Genomic DNA, 18,216 nt, shown 5'->3' with positions numbered 1-18,216 from the left:
ACATCCCTACTGGGTAACATTGACGGACGTACTTACAGTATGTGGGCATTATTGGAAATTATCCCCCTCAGGTGAACCCACACAGCTGAAACTACTGACGCTAGAACTTGCGTATATTCTTTCTCGTTTCATGTATTTTGCCTGATCATATGTCTATGAAATAAATACTTCCTTGTTTTTTTCTCCACAACAGTTGGGCCACTACAAAATGGACTTGACAAAACTAGGCTGCAACATTAAGACATTACTACTTGGTTTGAGGAAACACAAGAAAAAGTGGGATCAAGTATTATTTTCATATAATCTTGGTATGTGCATAGTAAAACAAGAGTGGGCATGTTGTGAATGGCAAATCTATATATTTAAATTGTTTATGAAGTTTATTTTTATTTTTTTATTTATTTTTTATTTTTTATATTTTGACTCAAAAATAAATAGTATTGATGTCTGTCTTCAAGATATATATTCAAACAGTGTACTTTTTTTAAAAGATACATTCTGATACTTTTGAAGAGCCTGGGCGGGGATGGTTTTCAATTGTAATCTGGAAACACCTCCACAAACAAACAGCTTGCAGACAGACTCCAAAAATTTGTTACAAATGTGACTGTTGACTGTTGGGTGTAACTATAGATGATACAAATGAACAGGAAACCTCATCTAAACAATATACAACATAAAGTAGTAAGAAACACATCAATAATGCATAAGACAAAACATGTTCTGGACCAAAAATCACGTCATATTCTCTACTGCTCGCTAGTGTTACCATATCTGAGTTATTGTGTAGAAATATGGGGAAACAACTACAAACGTGCGCTTCATTCACTAACGGTGTTACAAAAAAGAGCAATTAGAATAATACATAATGTTGGATATATGGAACATACAAACCCATAATTAGTTGAATCACAAATATTGAAATTCAATGATTTGGTACATTTGCAAACAGCTAAGGTTATGTACAAAGCAAACTATAACCTGCTACCCAAGAATGTACAACAATTCTTCTCAACAAAAGAGGAGAAATATAACCTTAGAGGAAAATCTAATTTAAAACCTTCGTATGCGCGTAAAACACTTAAAACATATAGCATATCAGTATGTGGATTTAAATTATGGAATGGATTAAGCAAATAAATCAAACAAAAGCACCAATATGATCCTGTTTAAGAGACTGTTCAAACTACAAGGTAAGTTAAAGTTAAAGTCCCAATGATAGTCACGCACAATAGGTGTGGTGTAATTTGTCCTCTGCATTAAACCCATCCCCTTGTTCACCCCCTGGGAGGTGAGGGGAGCAGTGAGCGGCGGTGGCCGCGCCTGGGAATCATTTTGGTGATTTAACCCCCAATTTCAACTCTTGATGCTGAGTACGAAGCAGGGAGGTAATGGGTCCCATTTGTATAGTCTTTGGTATGGCTCGGTATGACTTGGTATGACTACAAGTGTTCACAAAGTACAATGAAAAACAATTATGATGAACATCTTGAACCTTTTTTTTTGTTTGTTTTTTGAGAAAAAACGATTATTTATGTATTTCATATTTGTTTACTCACTATGGTGTATTATTTATTTATTCACTGTTATGTTACAAACAGAGAACAAGCAAATGGGATAAAATGTATATGATATGAAAAGGGGTAGGATTAAATAAGCTCTGCTTCTTCCTACTCCTTTTCGGGCGTGCTGTAATGAAACAACTGGAAATAAGTGATGCAATACATTGTATCGTATGCATGTTTGAAATAAACTGAAAGTGAACTGAACTGAAATACATGCAAAATTTACACCAAAGCATATCCATCACATATCTAGACCACAGGGAAGTGTTTTAAATGTAGATTAAAATCACAATAGGTCTACTTCAAATGCAATAATGTTTCTCACTTTTTTTAACCAAAGTGCTGACTTTCTTTGGCCCCATGCATGGGTTATTTTGCAGCCGCACTCCGTAAAAATAGCAAATAATTTTGGTATTACCAGATACAGTATCGCGGAAGAAAAAATACTTGTTTTTAGAATTGTATGTGGTGGTTGTTGTTGGGTAATAATACCGTAAAACCCTCTTGTGCAAAAAGCAATGGCCCAAAACTGTTATCATGTTGTTTAAGTTGTCAGTTTTAATGTGATTCAGATTAATGTGTTTCGTCAAACACATTAATGTTGATAGAGGTAATTGTTATTATTCATTATCAATATTGTTATTTCTAATGGTATTTATATTTATCTATGTGTAGTCTGATACTTGTAATTGTCATTTCTGTGTTAATACTATTTACTCTTTTTTCTTTATAATTTTTGGTGTCATATTTATACATATCATATTTGATAATGTAGTTCTGTTGTTGTTGTTGTTCTGTCTTATCTCCCTCTTTACCCCGTCATTTCCCCCTGTGTCTTCTTTTTTTTCTACTTTATATCCCCTCCTGCTCCAGTCCGGCTGCACCAACAATCCATTTAATAAAGTCAAATACAGATAGGGCAACAAGAGAAGTATCCCAGACTTCTCTTTTGTAAAGTAAATATGTACAGCAGATATTGGCATACACATAGACAATATCATTTGCCTGACTGGCTGGACAGAACAAGTTTGAAACCACGTCATGTAACGGTCCCTTAAACTTTTAGTCGGTCTCAATTGCAATGGCTATTGGCCCGGTTGAGAAACATTTGACAGTGAGATATTTTTACTGCCTCTTTTTGCAGACAGTGAAAATACTGACACATCCCAAATTATTATCAGCTATTGCTTTTTTTTAGAGACTCATGTATCAAGCTGCTACAAATCTACTTCTATTCTTGCCAAATAGTGTCATAGTTGCCTGTCCAAGTACTTTTGTCTGTAGGTGGGTCAATTTTAACAACTTTAACATACAGTACAGGCCAAAAGTTTGGACACACCTTCTCATTTAATGCGTTTTCCTTATTTTCATGACTATTTACATTGTAGATTGCCACTGAAGGTATCAAAACTGTGAATGAACCCATGTGGAGTTATGTACTTAACAAAAAAAGGTGAAATAACTGAAAACATGTTTTATATTCTAGTTTCTTCAAAATAGCCACCCTTTGTTCTGATAACTGCTTTGCACACTATTAGCATTATCTCAATGAGCTTCAAGAGGTAGTCACCTGAAATAGTTTTCACTTCATAGTTTTGATGCCTTTAGTGACAATCTAAAATGTAAAAAGTCATGAAAATAAAAACGCATTGAAATGAGAAGGAGTGACCAAACTTTTGGCCTGTACTGTAGGCTACATTATGAAAGCAAAGTTCTACAATGCTCTGTGTTTAGGGCTATTTGTACTTTATATGAACATCACTCTGTATTCAGTATGAAATATGTATTGGAAAGAATGTCAATATGCATGCACAACTAAAAACCGATGTCTAATGTGAATACCCCCTTGCCATTGAATGTGGAAGGTCAAGTCCACACTGCTACATGCGTGTGAAAGGGTAAAAGCATGGGAAGGCCTCAGTGGTCCCGTGGAGGCTGGAATGCATCCACAGTGCCTGCGGACTCCCGTCTGCAGAGAAAATGATATGCAGTGTCTGGGTAATTGAAGGGTCATAAATGACTAACACGGGCCCATGACTCCATGACCTGAAGGCTGCCCTCTAAGTGCTCCGCAATGAAACGGCAGTAAACTAACTACACTAACTAACTTACACACTACCTAAGTACAATAACAAACTGACAATAAACTAGAATAACTAATGTACAGGCTTTAAATTTGTGGACCTGCTTGAAGTGAGTACAGTAAGTACAGTACAAGTGGAGGTCTGCCATTGTTAAAGTACACATGCTTATATTATAACAGGAGGTCTACTGTCCTTGTGTGGAATGTGATTTTCAGTAGAAAAAACAAAAACGATTCTTGTATCCAATTGGAGGTTCTTTCCTTGGACAGTGAAAAAAAAAATGTCTGTGCCATACATTACTACAAAATAAACCACCTCTGTTACCCGGGGTCGTCCAACATCAAGCGAAATTTTGCAGTGATTAGTCGAAACCTGAGCATGTGCCTGGTAAAGAATGTTTGTAATGCAACAGCGTTTAGGGAAGATTATGGAAGATGGAAAATATTGTCTGTCCCCGTTATAATTAGGAACAGACACGCTTTATTGTATGTGTCTGAGTGGCTGTAAAAGTCTGGCTGGTGCAGAACACATACACACAAAGGCTGAAACATATGAGCCGATGCAGTGTCCAGTACTTGTGTCTTCTTGCAGAGCGAGTCAGAGGCCCTCAGTGAGCAGCAGTTACTAAGCCTGCTGGATGCTTGTGAGCTGACAGAGCCAGGACCTTGAGACGCACACATGGACCTCCTGCATGCCAGGTCCTGCTGTCAAGATGGCCATCAAATGACGCGCCATCGCTGAGATCACTCTTCCTGCCTTCTAAGTCAGAAGCAAGTCTAGCGAATGTACATGCATTTCATTGTCACAAGATGTCATTTTAGCTCATAAAACCACCGATGATTCACTGCCTTTTGGCCACCAATGTGGAGACGTATAAATAAGTAGTACATGCGTGAAACTGATACAGCCAAGGAGCATTCCATCTTCTGCAGTACCCTTTAAGTACATATCTTTTTCTAACAGAAATATATAAATATATACATAAAAAAACAATTGTTTATGTATTAATGCTGCTAAATCAGCATGGGGAAGAAAAGCAGTACTTTGTACTTATAAATATCCTAGACGTCATTAAACTTAATTATTACAGCTGCAGAGTGTTTCTACAGCAGTCCAACTGTGGTAGTATGTGCATTTACACTCCATTTGTAATGGTTAATTTCAATACAGAGCAGTGACTCAATCTCAAAATGTGTTGCACAATTTTTATAGTTCTCTTTTTGAAGAACCCTATCTTTCAGTCCATAAGGTGCACCGAAATATAAGGTGCATTAAAAGGGTCTTTATTTTATTATTTTTTTGTACAAATAAAACACTTCATTGTGGTCTACATAACATGTAATGGTGGTTCTTTGGTCAAAATGTTGCATACATTTTGTTTTACAGACCATCATCAAGCTGCTTTTTGACCGTCTCTTCATGATGCGGTCTTTTTACGTGCCTCCACTTCGACTGCGTCTTCTCCCCGTCATCTTTGTTGTATTGGTAGCTTTCCACTGCCAAGACGGCTGCACACAATTCCAAACGAGGGACAGTGTGAGCAGGACGTGGAGCCAGCTTGGATTTCCCCATGATAAACCCGACATGGCTGTGTCCTTCTGTATCGATTGCCCTGAGGTATGCTACAGCTGATATAGCCATAGTTGATGCATCTGAGAACACACAAATCTCTCTGTATACTGTGGCGAGCAGAGAAACAGAGATGTAGGTTCTCTGGATCTGGAGCTGCATAAGTTCCTTTAGGGAATCTTTCCAGACATTCCACTGGATTGCTTTGTCTTCTGGTAGCGGAGTGTCCCAATCATACTCTTCTGTGGAGACATCTCTCACGAGTGCCTTGCCCTGAACTGTGACAGGTGCCACGAACCCCAAGGGATCATAGAGACTGTTGACCACTGAAATGATTCCCCTTCTTGTAAATGGCTTTTCTTTGTCAGACACACAGAAGGAGAAACTGTCTGTTTGAAGGTCCCATCTGAGGCCCAAACTGCGTTGGAGTGGTAGTAGATCAGATGTCAGGTCGAGATCCTTAAGGCCTTTGGCAAGGTCTTCTGGGGGGAAAGCATCCAACACAGTGTTGCTGTTAGATGCTATCTTATGTAGCCTGATGCTTGACTCTGCCAACATCTCCCTTGCATTTGACAGTACGGTGATGGTTTCCTCAGCATTGGAGAATGAAGCAAGCCCATCATCTACATAGAAGTTCCTCATTATGAACTGCTCGGCATCTGTACCCTGTTCTCTCTCTCACTCTTCAGCTGCCCTTCTCAAGCCATAAATGGCCACAGCTGGCGAAGGGCTGTTACCGAACACATGCACCGTCATTCGGTATTCAGTCACTGGTTTTGTGAAGTCGTTGTCTTCGAACCACAAAAATCTTAGAAAGTCACGGTGTTCTTTCCAGACTGTGAAACAGTAAAACATCTGTTGTTTGTCGGTGGACACTGCAACCGGCTCTCTGCGGAAGCGAATAAGGACTCCAAGAAGGGTATTATTCAGGTCTGGTCCTTTCAAGAGGACGTCGTTGAGGGAAGTGCCTCCGTGTTTAGCACTAGAATCAAACACCACGCATATTTGATCCAGCTTTTGAGGGTGATAGACACCAAAGGTTGGTAGGTACCAGCACTCTTGCTTCTCCTTCAATGGTGGAGCTAGCTGTGCTTGTTCTGACTCAAAGATTTTCTGCATGAACTCTGTATTGTTCTTTCATAACTGGCTTTCTTTCCAGTGTGCGACATAGATATGACAGTCGTTTTGCCGCTGCTCTCTATTGTTCGGCAGACGTTGTCTTGGGAAACGGAATGGTAAGGGTGCTACCCAGGTGTTAGCATCATTCATGTAGACATTGTTGTCAATGATCTCAAGGAAGGCTTTGTCATCAATAGACCATGCTATTTTTTCATCCTCCTTTGTCCTCTCAAATATGTTGCTTCCAAGTTCATCAGTGTTATCTTCCAGGAGACCTGTCTCTTTACGTGACCTTGGTGTGTTCTTGTCGAACTTTTCTTTCACATGAATAACACTTGTACATGGACTCAGAAACGACATCCGTCCATTAGGTAGGACATTGGTCCTATAGACATTAATGCTGCTTGGCTTGTGGACTCCCTTTAGACCTACGTCTCCGACAATGACCCAGCCGAGGTCCAATTTCTGAGCATATGGTGCATTGTTCGGTCCATTGTACTGTCTACGTACTTTGTGTACACGTAGGATGTCTCTGCCGAGAAGCATGACAATATCTGCGTCAGGATCAATAGCTGGTATTTTATCTACCACTGGCTCGAGGTGCGGATAATGATGTGCTATTTCTGCTGAGGGGATCTCTGCACGGTCATCGGGCATCATATCACACTCAATTAATGTTGGCAGTGGGATCTGTACACTGCCATCTATTGACTCTACAATAAGATTATTTGCGCGTCTTCCTGATGTTTCCATGACCCCTGCACATGTTTTAAGGGTGTAAGGAGTGGCACCTGATCCAATGCCAAACAGGTCAAATAGCTCACTCTTGGCCAGCGACCTGTTACTCTGCTCATCGAGGACAGCATATGCTTTAACAGCTTTCTCTCGTTGACTTGCAGGGTATACACGGACCAAGCATATTTTGGAGCATGATCGGGCGCCAACTGCCTTCCCGCACACCTCCGTGCATTTTGACTTGACCTCTGGAGGCTCTTTCTCTTCTCGCTCCCTGCCTTGATCTTTGATGACAGCAGAGCTCTCTGGTTTTCTTACTGCTGGGCCAGGGTGTAAAGCAGTTGGGTGCCTACTACTGTCACACTCTTTGCACTGCACAGTTTTATCACAGTCCTTGGCAAAGTGTCTTGTTGAGGCGCAACACTTGAAACGGATGTGTTTCTCTTTGAGGTAGGCTATTCGCTCCTCTAAGCTCTTGTTGCGGAAGCCATAACATTTTCTAAGGGGATGGGGCTTATTATGTAAAGGACACACTCTGTCTGGATCGTCAACCCTTTTCTCCTCCTTGTTTTGCTTGCCTGCATCTGCTTTGGACACATCCGTTTTTCTGTTGAACACCGATTGTTTGATTTCTTTCTGTAGTTTATCTGTCCTGTTTGAACCACCACCAAGCTGAGAAAAGCTGGGGTCATTTCGTATCTTTGCTTGGTCTTGAATAAACTGTACAAAGACGTGAAAAGGAGGATATCGAACTTGAAAGTCTTCCTTATATTTCGAGCCAACTGAGATCCACTTCTCCTGAAGGTATATAGGGAGCTTCTGCGCTATAGGAGTGACTCCCCGGGGAGTGTTGAGGTAAGAAAGTCCAGGTAGGAATCCATCTCTTCTTGCTGCTTCCAGCTCTAGCAATAGATCTTCTAGGTCCTGTAATTTTGGTTGTCCGTATTTGCAATCCTTGGAAATTCCTCTAACCTCTTCAACATAGCATCTTCAATGATTTCAGCTGACCCATAGCATTCCTCCAGCCTCTTCCACAACATTGAGAGTCCTTCTTTAGCTTCATGGATGTGGGCTGAACGGATTCGTTTGGCCAACTCTGCAGACTTTGGTCCCAGCCACTTGGACATTAAATCTAACTCCTGGCTGTAGGTGAGGTTCAAGCTGCCAATGGCATTGATAAAGGAAGCCTTCCATGCCCAGTAGTTCTCAGGTCTATCATCAAACATCAGGAGACCAGTGCTAATTATTTCTTTGCGAATGAGGTATTGGTCTAAGTTTGATTGATCACGTGGGGGCATGTAGTTAAATGCACCTTGGTGGCTAGGCTGCTGGTCTCGGGGGCGTGCGAAGTCACGTTGCTGGGTGAAATATCTTTCTTGAGGGAATTCCACATGACTTCCAGGGCATTGTCGGTTGTGGGTGGTGGGTCTGCTCTGGCGTTCCCCTTGCCATTTGTGCAAAAAATGAAAAGAGTTGTTTTTTTCTGTACAACTGCTTACATCCACACCGTGCATTTCCATATCACCGTTGCCCATGTATTGCTGGCGCTTTGGCGATAAGACGGAATCACCGTTGTCCCTGTACTGCTGGCGCTCTGGTGAATAAACGGCTTTTTGTTTTGGATGTCGGAGTTGTTGCTGACCATGATCCACAGAATGTTGTTGCACATATTCCCTAGTGCGTTGCTGAGAAGAATAGGGAGCCAAACCTGTTACACTTTGCCTTGAAGGCTCTCCAAATTCATCCTCATGGGCTTCCAAGACTTCAGCCTCAGCGCTTGCTGCTTCAGCAGCAGTCCGTACCTTCAGCGCGTCAAGGCTAGCTTGTACTTCAGCTGCTCTACATTGCTGTTCCGCTTCAATCTCCGCTTTTTTCTTTGTTTGTTCAGCTTCGATCTCCGCTTTTTTCTTTGATTGTTCAGCTTCAATCCAAGCCTGCTCGATTTGCATGTCTGCTTGTCTTTGCGCAAATGTAGCCATGATTCTTGCAGCTTCGGCTATGGCTCTTGCTCTGACAGCCAAACCGTGTGATGCACGGCTAGAGCTGCCAGAGTGATTAGTACGACTGGAGCGTTCAGAAGGTGCACCTCGATCTTCAGGTTTAGGGTTTTGATCATCCATGATATGTTGTTGAATGTCTTTCTGGTCTGCAGTTGTAATGGCTCACTTTCCTTTGTAAGCAGACTGAATGTTAAACCTTTTTACTATTCTGCTCTTGCTTTTTGCTGGTTAGCTTAGCAGATAGCTAACATGATATAATCCTTAATGAAAAAAGAGTCCCAAGCGTCTAGTGTAGTTTAGGTCTTTTTAGTGAAAGATCAATCGTATATTTTGTAAAACTGTGAACAAAAACACATAAACAAACATTTTACATTCAGCAAACGTCTATATACAACATACATGTTTACATAGCATCCAAACCAACAAAATGCTGCCAGTAATTAGCTTTCAACAATGGGCACAAATATCTTACTAAAGCAGTCTTGAACTGAAAATGCACAAATAATGTGTCACAATATACATATGCATGTTACATTCACATAAACTTACAGGTTTAGACCTTCAAAGTCTTCAAAGTTGAAACGAAAGCTTAAAGGCTGCAGTACGTCCTGTTTGTTTGACATCTGCTCTCAACTGATCTCTACTGCTCTCTGAAACACACCCTCACTAAGCTGACTACGGCAAGACAGGAAGGTCAAAATAGAACACAAACGGCAAAACTGATTTCCACCACTAGGTGTCTTAGAAAATAACATTGTGGGGCATAACAATGTCTCCTAATAGGTGCCATTTTGAGGTCCTTATTTACACACCACAATAATACCCGTATGTTGAAGCACAGTACGTCTTACTATGGTAGCCGTAATTCTCCGACAATCCATCAAGCGGTGCGGCTTAAAAGTTTACCAAAGTTATGACAGATTTTATATGTTCTATATTCTCAATAAAACTTCAACGTTTTAGTGTTGCTTTCTTACTAGCTAGCGTCATTTATTGAACAAGCATCAATCTGCAGTCCACACATATCTCTTATGTGTGACTGCCATCTACTTTTCATTACACCATGCACCAAATTAAATTGGTCCGAGGTCTGTAAGCACCACCAGATTTAACAGATACATTAGGTACACGGGGTTATAAAGTGTACTGTCAATTTTTGAGAATATCAAAGGATTTTAAGTGTGCGTTATATTCCGAAAAGTAGAATAATTTAGTTTGTGTGTGTATCTGACTTCCAGCTAGGTCAGGAGTGACAAACTTGGTTTCATTGAGGGCCACATCGCAGTAATGGCATTCCTTAGAGGGCCGCCTGTAACTTAGTATTTTTTAAAATAAATGTATAAGGAGTCGCCTTATAATAATATTACACAATTGCCTACACGTTCCATTATTACAGTATTTATATTTTTTTATGTACACTGTGATCATTTAAAATTCTGTAGCATTTGCAGTAAAAAACAAAAACTGACACCTCTGTTGGCATAATTTTACCATAAAATGTAAGGTGTTTTTTTTTTTCTTACCGTTCATTTTACTGCATCACTGTTTTTTGCGGTAAAATTCTGGCGACTGAGCTGCCAGTTTTTTACGGTACAATTTAGGGGTGTGAATCTTCGGGCACCTAACATTTTGATCCGATTCCTGAGGTGACGATTCGATTCAGAATCGTTTCTTGATTTAACACGATTCTCGACTCAAATCGATTACCGCAATGTCTTATTTGCTATTATATTTATGATTAAACTTTTTCAAAACAGGTTACAGGTTGGAAAAACTCCTCCATTGAGATGGCCCAAAAACATATTTTTAAAAATTGGTCCAGGGTGTACTCCGCCTTCCGCCCGAGTGCATCTGAGATAGGCTCCAGCACCCCCCGCGACCCCAAAAGGGACAAGCGGTAGAAAATGGATGGATTCCCATTACAAAAAAAAAAAAAAAAAAGATTATGAATTGATTTAGAATTGAAGGCAGCACAGTGGGACAGGGGTTAGTGCGTGTGCCATACGAAGGTCCTGAGTTCAATCCCGGGCTCGGGATTTTTCTGTGTGGAGTTTGCATGTTCTCCCTGTGACTGCGTGGGTTCCCTCCGGGTACTCCGGCTTCCTCCCACCTCCAAAGACATGCACTTGGGGATAGGTTGATTGGCAACACTAAATTGGCCCTAGTGTGTGAATGTGAGTGTGAATGTTGTCTGTCTATCTGTGTTGGCCCTGCGATGAGGTGGCGACTTGTCCAGGGTGTACCCCGCCTTCCGCCCAAGTGCAGCTGAGATAGGCTCCAGCACCCCCCGCGACCCCGAACGGGAAAAGTGGTAGAAAATGGATGGATGGATGGATTTAGAATTGGAATATATACAAATCGGGTTTGAGATATGAATCAATTATTTTGTGCACCCCCAGGACAATCTATTATCATTGTTATATTGTACAATTTGTTTGATAGTAGAAGTCAAGTATTTAAGTATTTAATTAAATGTTAATACATTTTGTAGAATATATGATAATATATTTGTTGTAATATTAGATAATATTAAAGTTAAAAAGCAGTGCATGTATTTTGTTCTGTCAAAATGGAAATAATGAATACATTTAGTAAGAAAAGATGAAGCACGTTATTGATGCACATTATTTTCAGGCTTTCGCGGGCAACATAAAATAAGGTGGCGGGCCAGACGTGGCCGCGGGGCCTTGAGTTGGACACCTGTGGGTTAGGTAATTGTAATTGTCTACATGCTAACTGTCCGTTAATATACAATGTGAACTTTCATATGCTGTAATTGTCTACGTCAGCGAGTGTCAAATGTGCGGCCCGTGGGCCGTATGAGGCCCACAAGGTGAGTTTGCTAAGTTTAAAAATGAAAGAAACTGCTGTTCTGAATGTGTACACTGGATTTCGCAATAGCAATTCAAGTGTAACCCCGTCAGACAAGAAACTGTTTAAAAACGATGTGTCAGCTGACTTCAGGCGCCCTTTAGATTGACTGCCACTACTCCAGCGCAGGTGCAAGCAATCAGCTGCTCCTGTAGTGGCTGGCAGCAGATGGCGGAAGACTGATGCAGTATCTACGCACAATACCTTTCTTTCATTGTAAATTATCCACTCAACGGATAAAATAATGAAACGGTAAGATGCAAAGACTTAATTCAACTTGACCATCATCTTTGTTGTTAGAGTTCCGTGCAGTGTAATGGGCCCTTAAACTTTTATTACTCTAACAAACACAATTGGTTGACGGTGTGATGCGCACCGTGAACTCCACTGTAAAAATGTGTGTTACTACATTTGTTGTTTGTTCTATTTTATTTCATGCTTAAATTTACCATATTCACATTGGTTAAGTTTGGCGTTATGCTACCTGATTTTGGCTACGGTGTCATTTTTGATAATTGTTTTGTTTATAACATAATTGTAATATTTGAATGATCATCATTTCATGTGTTATAGCAGTTGCGGAGGTCAGCAATGCGGCAGTTTGAGGAAACACTTTTCCGAACACACTTTTAATGCTAAACTGCCAACATGAAAATGCTAAACAGGAAGTGCTAAAATGTTGATTGCTTTGTAAATACACTGAGACGAAGTAAGTTCATTGTGTTCATCAAGGTGTTGTTGAAACTGCACCAATTTTTTCCTCAGTATTTTCAACTAAATAGAAGTGTTTTTCCAAGAGTATTATTGGTAGTGTGTACATTTTGAGAATGTGCTTGTTCTATTTTTGGCCATAGTAAAACAAAGAAAACAATCTGAAGTTGTCTTTATTTTTAAGTTATTATGCCATAAATTTACCAGTCCGTCCCTTGTGGGAATCGAATTTCCTCAATGCGGCGCCTGAGCTAAAATGAGTTTGACACCCCTGGTCTCTGTACTTACTGTCTGTTAACATACAATAAGAACTTTCTTACACTGTAATTGTCTATATGCTAACCGGTCAGAAGATACAATAAAATAAATATAATTTAAAATCACTACTTTTACACAAAGCATACGAGGCAGCTGCTTTTGATGATTAGTTTTTTTCAAGGCAAATTTTGTTTGTGTGCATGCAAAGTAGCTTTGGGTAGAAGACATCGACAGAACACCAGATTCGTAACGCCAAAACAGCTGCTGAATGTTTTTTTGTTTTTTTTAACTTTTAGTTGGTGACAAGCAACAAGTGTAGGTGAAATAAGATAGTCCTGTTCATACCGTGACAGTCAAGTACTGTACGCATATGGGCGTGGACGTGGTAATTTAAATGATGTTACGCATTCCAAATTTTTGCCGCGCATGTGCATTGCTGATAATAAGCTTAAGAAAATACCCATGCCAAGCAGACACTGAAGATATGGAAAAACCTGCTCTGGTGTCTATATTTGATCATATTTATATTTCTTTTTTTCTTATAATGTTTTTGGTAAAAATCCAATGTGTGGTGTTTGGAGGAAGAAGAATGCTGAGTTGCATCCCAAGAACACCATACCCCCTGTGAAGCATAAAGCTGGAAACATCATTATTTTGGGCTGATTTTCTGCAAAGGAGAGAGGACGACTGATCTGTGATAGGAACAAAAATAATGGGGCCATGTGTCATAAGATTTGGAGAAAATCGAGAACATTGAAGATGACACGTGGCTGGGTCTTCCAATGATCCAATGATCCCAAACACACCACCCGGGTAACGAAGGGGTGGCTCTGTAAGAAGCCTTTCAAGGTCTTGGAGTCGCCAAGCCAGTCTCCAGACCTCAACCCAGTAGAACATCTGTGGAGAGAGTTGCAAGTCTGTTGCCCAGCAACAGCCCCAACACACTGCTCTAGAGGAGATCTGTATGGAAGAATGGGCCAAAATAGCAGCTACAGTGTGTGAAAACCTGCGGTGAAGGCCTACAAAAAACTTTTGACCTCTGTCATTGCCAACAAAGAATATACAACACAATATTAAGTTGAACTTTTGTTATTGACCAAATACTTTGCAAATAAATTATTTAAAAAGCCTACAATGTGATTTCCTGGATTTTTTTCACATTCTGTCTCTGACAGTTGAAGTGTACCTATGACCTCTGTCTCTCATGTCTGTGTGATCATGCTTTGTTTGGCCATGTGCTTTTTTGGATTTTGTCAGTTCCTGTTTTTTCACTCCCTGTTTTGTTTCCATGACAACCCATTAGTTTTCACCTGTCCTCATGTCACACACCTGATTCACTTGCACTCACGCAACTGTTGTTAATCATGTCTGTGTTATTTAAGCTTTTCATTTTCTGTTGGTCGGCCTGGCGACATCACATTCATGCTCTGCACTCTTGACACGCTGCTTACTCTGTCCAGGTCATAGTTCATGCTGCTCTTTTCTTGCCACGTAAGTTTTTTGTTTATTCAAGCCACTGTTTTGTACCTCCGCTGTGAGCGCCTTTTGTTTGTTCCTTTTTTTCCATAGTTCTGCCTTTGTGCTAGTTTTGTTTTATTAGCCAAGTTTGTTCCCCGCCTTGTGCGCGCCTTTTGTTTATACTTTTTATAGTCTATTATTAAATCATGTATTTAACTGCACGCCATGTCCGGTCCAATTCTTATGCATCTCGGGAAAACAAACCACTTCAAGTTCCTCCAGTAGCAGCTCCACGCCAAGTGCTACCAGTAGCAGCTCCACGCCAAGTGCCGCCAGTAGCAGCTCCATGACGCCAAGTGCCGCCAGTCGCAGCTCCACGACGCCAAGTGCCGCCAGTCGCAGCGCCACGACGCCAAGTGCCGCCAGTCGCAGCTCCACGACGCCAAGTGTCGCCAGTCGCAGCTCCACGACGCCAAGTGCCGCCAGTCGCAGCGCCACGACGCCAAGTGCCGCCAGTCGCAGCTCCACGACGCCAAGTGCCGCCAGTCGCAGCGCCACGACGCCAAGTGCCGCCAGTCGCAGCGCCACGACGCCAAGTGCCGCCAGTCGCAGCTCCACGACGCCAAGTGTCGCCAGTCGCAGCTCCACGACGCCAAGACCCAAGCCAAGACCCGCCATGCCAAGACCCGCCATGCCAAGACCCGCTATGCCAAAACCCGCCATGCCAAGACCCGCCATGCCAAGACCCGCCACGTCAAGCTTCGCCACGCCAAGCTTCGCCGCCTGACGCGCCACGCCGACGACGCGCCACGCCGACGACGCGCCACGCCGACGACGCATACACCTCCTCGTCGGCCACGGATGTGGCCATTCCATGGGCGTCTGCCACGCCAAGTACGCTGACCTCCTCGTCGGCCACGGATGTGGCCATTCCCAGGTCGCCCACCTCGTCAGGTGCAGCGGCGTTCTACGCGTCGTCGCCACCTAACTCTGCCCCGGGGGATTCGGGGACACGTGTTCTGGCGACCCACCGCCATGTCCCCCTCCTGCCCTCCCGTGACTCTTGATCCTGCTTCGTTTTTTTTGGTTTCTTGGACATCTGGGATCTGTCTTTGAGGGGGGATTCTGTCATGTCTGTGTGATCATGTTTTGTTTGGCCATGTGCTTTTTTGGATTGTGTCAGTTCCTGTTTTTTCACTCCCTGTTTTGTTTCCATGACAACCCATTAGTTTTCACCTGTCCTCATGTCACACACCTGATTCATTTGTACTCACGCAACTGTTGTTAATCATGTCTGTGTTATTTAAGCTTTTCATTTTCTGTTGGTCGGCCTGGCGACATCACATTCATGCCCTGCACTCTTGACACGCTGCTTACTCTGTCCAGGTCATAGTTCATGCTGCTCTTTTCTTGCCACGTAAGTTTTTTGTTTATTCAAGCCACTGTTTTGTACCTCCGCTGTGAGCGCCTTTTGTTTGTTCCTTTTTTTCCATAGTTCTGCCTTTGTGCTAGTTTTGTTTTATTAGCCAAGTTTGTTCCCCGCCTTGTGCGCGCCTTTTGTTTATACTTTTTATAGTCTATTATTAAATCATGTATTTAACTGCACGCCATGTCCGGTCCAATTCTTATGCATCTCGGGAAAACAAACCACTTCAAGTTCCTCCAGTAGCAGCTCCACGCCAAGTGCTACCAGTAGCAGCTCCACGCCAAGTGCCGCCAGTAGCAGCTCCATGACGCCAAGTGCCGCCAGTCGCAGCTCCACGACGCCAAGTGCCGCCAGTCGCAGCGCCACGACGCCAAGTGCCGCCAGTCGCAGCGCCACGACGCCAAGTGCCGCCAGTCGCAGCGCCACGACGCCAAGTGCCGCCAGTCGCAGCTCCACGACGCCAAGTGTCGCCACTCGCAGCTCCACGACGCCAAGACCCAAGCCAAGACCCGCCATGCCAAGACCCGCCATGCTAAGACCCGCTATGCCAAAACCCGCCATGCCAAGACCCGCCATGCCAAGACCCGCCACGTCAAGCTTCGCCACGCCAAGCTTCGCCGCCTGACGCGCCACGCCGACGACGCGCCACGCCGACGACGCATACACCTCCTCGTCGGCCACGGATGTGGCCATTCCATGGGCGTCTGCCACGCCAAGTACGCTGACCTCCTCGTCGGCCACGGATGTGGCCATTCCCAGGTCGCCCACCTCGTCAGGTGCAGCGGCGTTCTACGCGTCATCGCCACCTAACTCTGCCCCGGGGGATTCGGGGACACGTGGTCTGGCGACCCACCGCCATGTCCCCCTCCTGCCCTCCCGTGACTCTTGATCCTGCTTTGTTTTTTTTGGTTTCTTGGACATCTGGGATCTGTCTTTGAGGGGGGATTCTGTCATGTCTGTGTGATCATGTTTTGTTTGGCCATGTGCTTTTTTGGATTGTGTCAGTTCCTGTTTTTTCACTCCCTGTTTTGTTTCCATGACAACCCATTAGTTTTCACCTGTCCTCATGTCACACACCTGATTCATTTGTACTCACGCAACTGTTGTTAATCATGTCTGTGTTATTTAAGCTTTTCATTTTCTGTTGGTCGGCCTGGCGACATCACATTCATGCCCTGCACTCTTGACACGCTGCTTACTCTGTCCAGGTCATAGTTCATGCTGCTCTTTTCTTGCCACGTAAGTTTTTTGTTTATTCAAGCCACTGTTTTGTACCTCCGCTGTGAGCGCCTTTTGTTTGTTCCTTTTTTTCCATAGTTCTGCCTTTGTGCTAGTTTTGTTTTATTAGCCAAGTTTGTTCCCCGCCTTGTGCGCGCCTTTTGTTTATACTTTTTATAGTCTATTATTAAATCATGTATTTAACTGCACGCCATGTCCGGTCCAATTCTTATGCATCTCGGGAAAACAAACCACTTCAAGTTCCTCCAGTAGCAGCTCCACGCCAAGTGCTACCAGTAGCAGCTCCACGCCAAGTGCCGCCAGTAGCAGCTCCATGACGCCAAGTGCCGCCAGTCGCAGCTCCACGACGCCAAGTGCCGCCAGTCGCAGCGCCACGACGCCAAGTGCCGCCAGTCGCAGCTCCACGACGCCAAGTGTCGCCAGTCGCAGCTCCACGACGCCAAGTGCCGCCAGTCGCAGCGCCACGACGCCAAGTGCCGCCAGTCGCAGCTCCACGACGCCAAGTGCCGCCAGTCGCAGCGCCATGACGCCAAGTGCCGCCAGTCGCAGCGCCACGACGCCAAGTGCCGCCAGTCGCAGCTCCACGACGCCAAGTGTCGCCAGTCGCAGCTCCACGACGCCAAGACCCAAGCCAAGACCCGCCATGCCAAGACCCGCCATGCCAAGACCCGCTATGCCAAAACCCGCCATGCCAAGACCCGCCATGCCAAGACCCGCCACGTCAAGCTTCGCCACGCCAAGCTTCGCCGCCTGACGCGCCACGCCGACGACGCGCCACGCCGACGACGCATACACCTCCTCGTCGGCCACGGATGTGGCCATTCCATGGGCGTCTGCCACGCCAAGTACGCTGACCTCCTCGTCGGCCACGGATGTGGCCATTCCCAGGTCGCCCACCTCGTCAGGTGCAGCGGCGTTCTACGCGTCGTCGCCACCTAACTCTGCCCCGGGGGATTCGGGGACACGTGGGCTGGCGACCCACCGCCATGTCCCCCTCCTGCCCTCCCGTGACTCTTGATCCTGCTTTGTTTTTTTTGGTTTCTTGGACATCTGGGATCTGTCTTTGAGGGGGGATTCTGTCATGTCTGTGTGATCATGTTTTGTTTGGCCATGTGCTTTTTTGGATTGTGTCAGTTCCTGTTTTTTCACTCCCTGTTTTGTTTCCATGACAACCCATTAGT

At 43.8% G+C, this 18,216-nt stretch overlaps 1 protein-coding gene across 1 annotated transcript in view; it reads left to right on the top strand.

The window, feature by feature from the left end:
* The window catches only part of fsip1 (fibrous sheath interacting protein 1), a 118,133-nt gene extending 113,234 nt beyond the window's left edge, over positions 1-4,899 (top strand). Inside the window, exon 10 of the mRNA XM_062042241.1 lies at positions 4,241-4,899. Within this exon, the coding sequence (XP_061898225.1) occupies positions 4,241-4,318 (78 nt within the window). The 3' untranslated portion in view covers positions 4,319-4,899. The remainder of the gene's footprint in view (positions 1-4,240) is intronic.
* Positions 4,900-18,216: the final 13,317 nt, after the last annotated feature.

The sequence above is a fragment of the Entelurus aequoreus genome, linkage group LG03 (genome assembly GCF_033978785.1).
Source record: "Entelurus aequoreus isolate RoL-2023_Sb linkage group LG03, RoL_Eaeq_v1.1, whole genome shotgun sequence".
NCBI classification, from domain to species: Eukaryota; Metazoa; Chordata; class Actinopteri; order Syngnathiformes; family Syngnathidae; genus Entelurus; species Entelurus aequoreus.
Note: the sequence above shows the minus strand (reverse complement) of the source record. Positions and strands in the feature narration are given on the sequence as shown.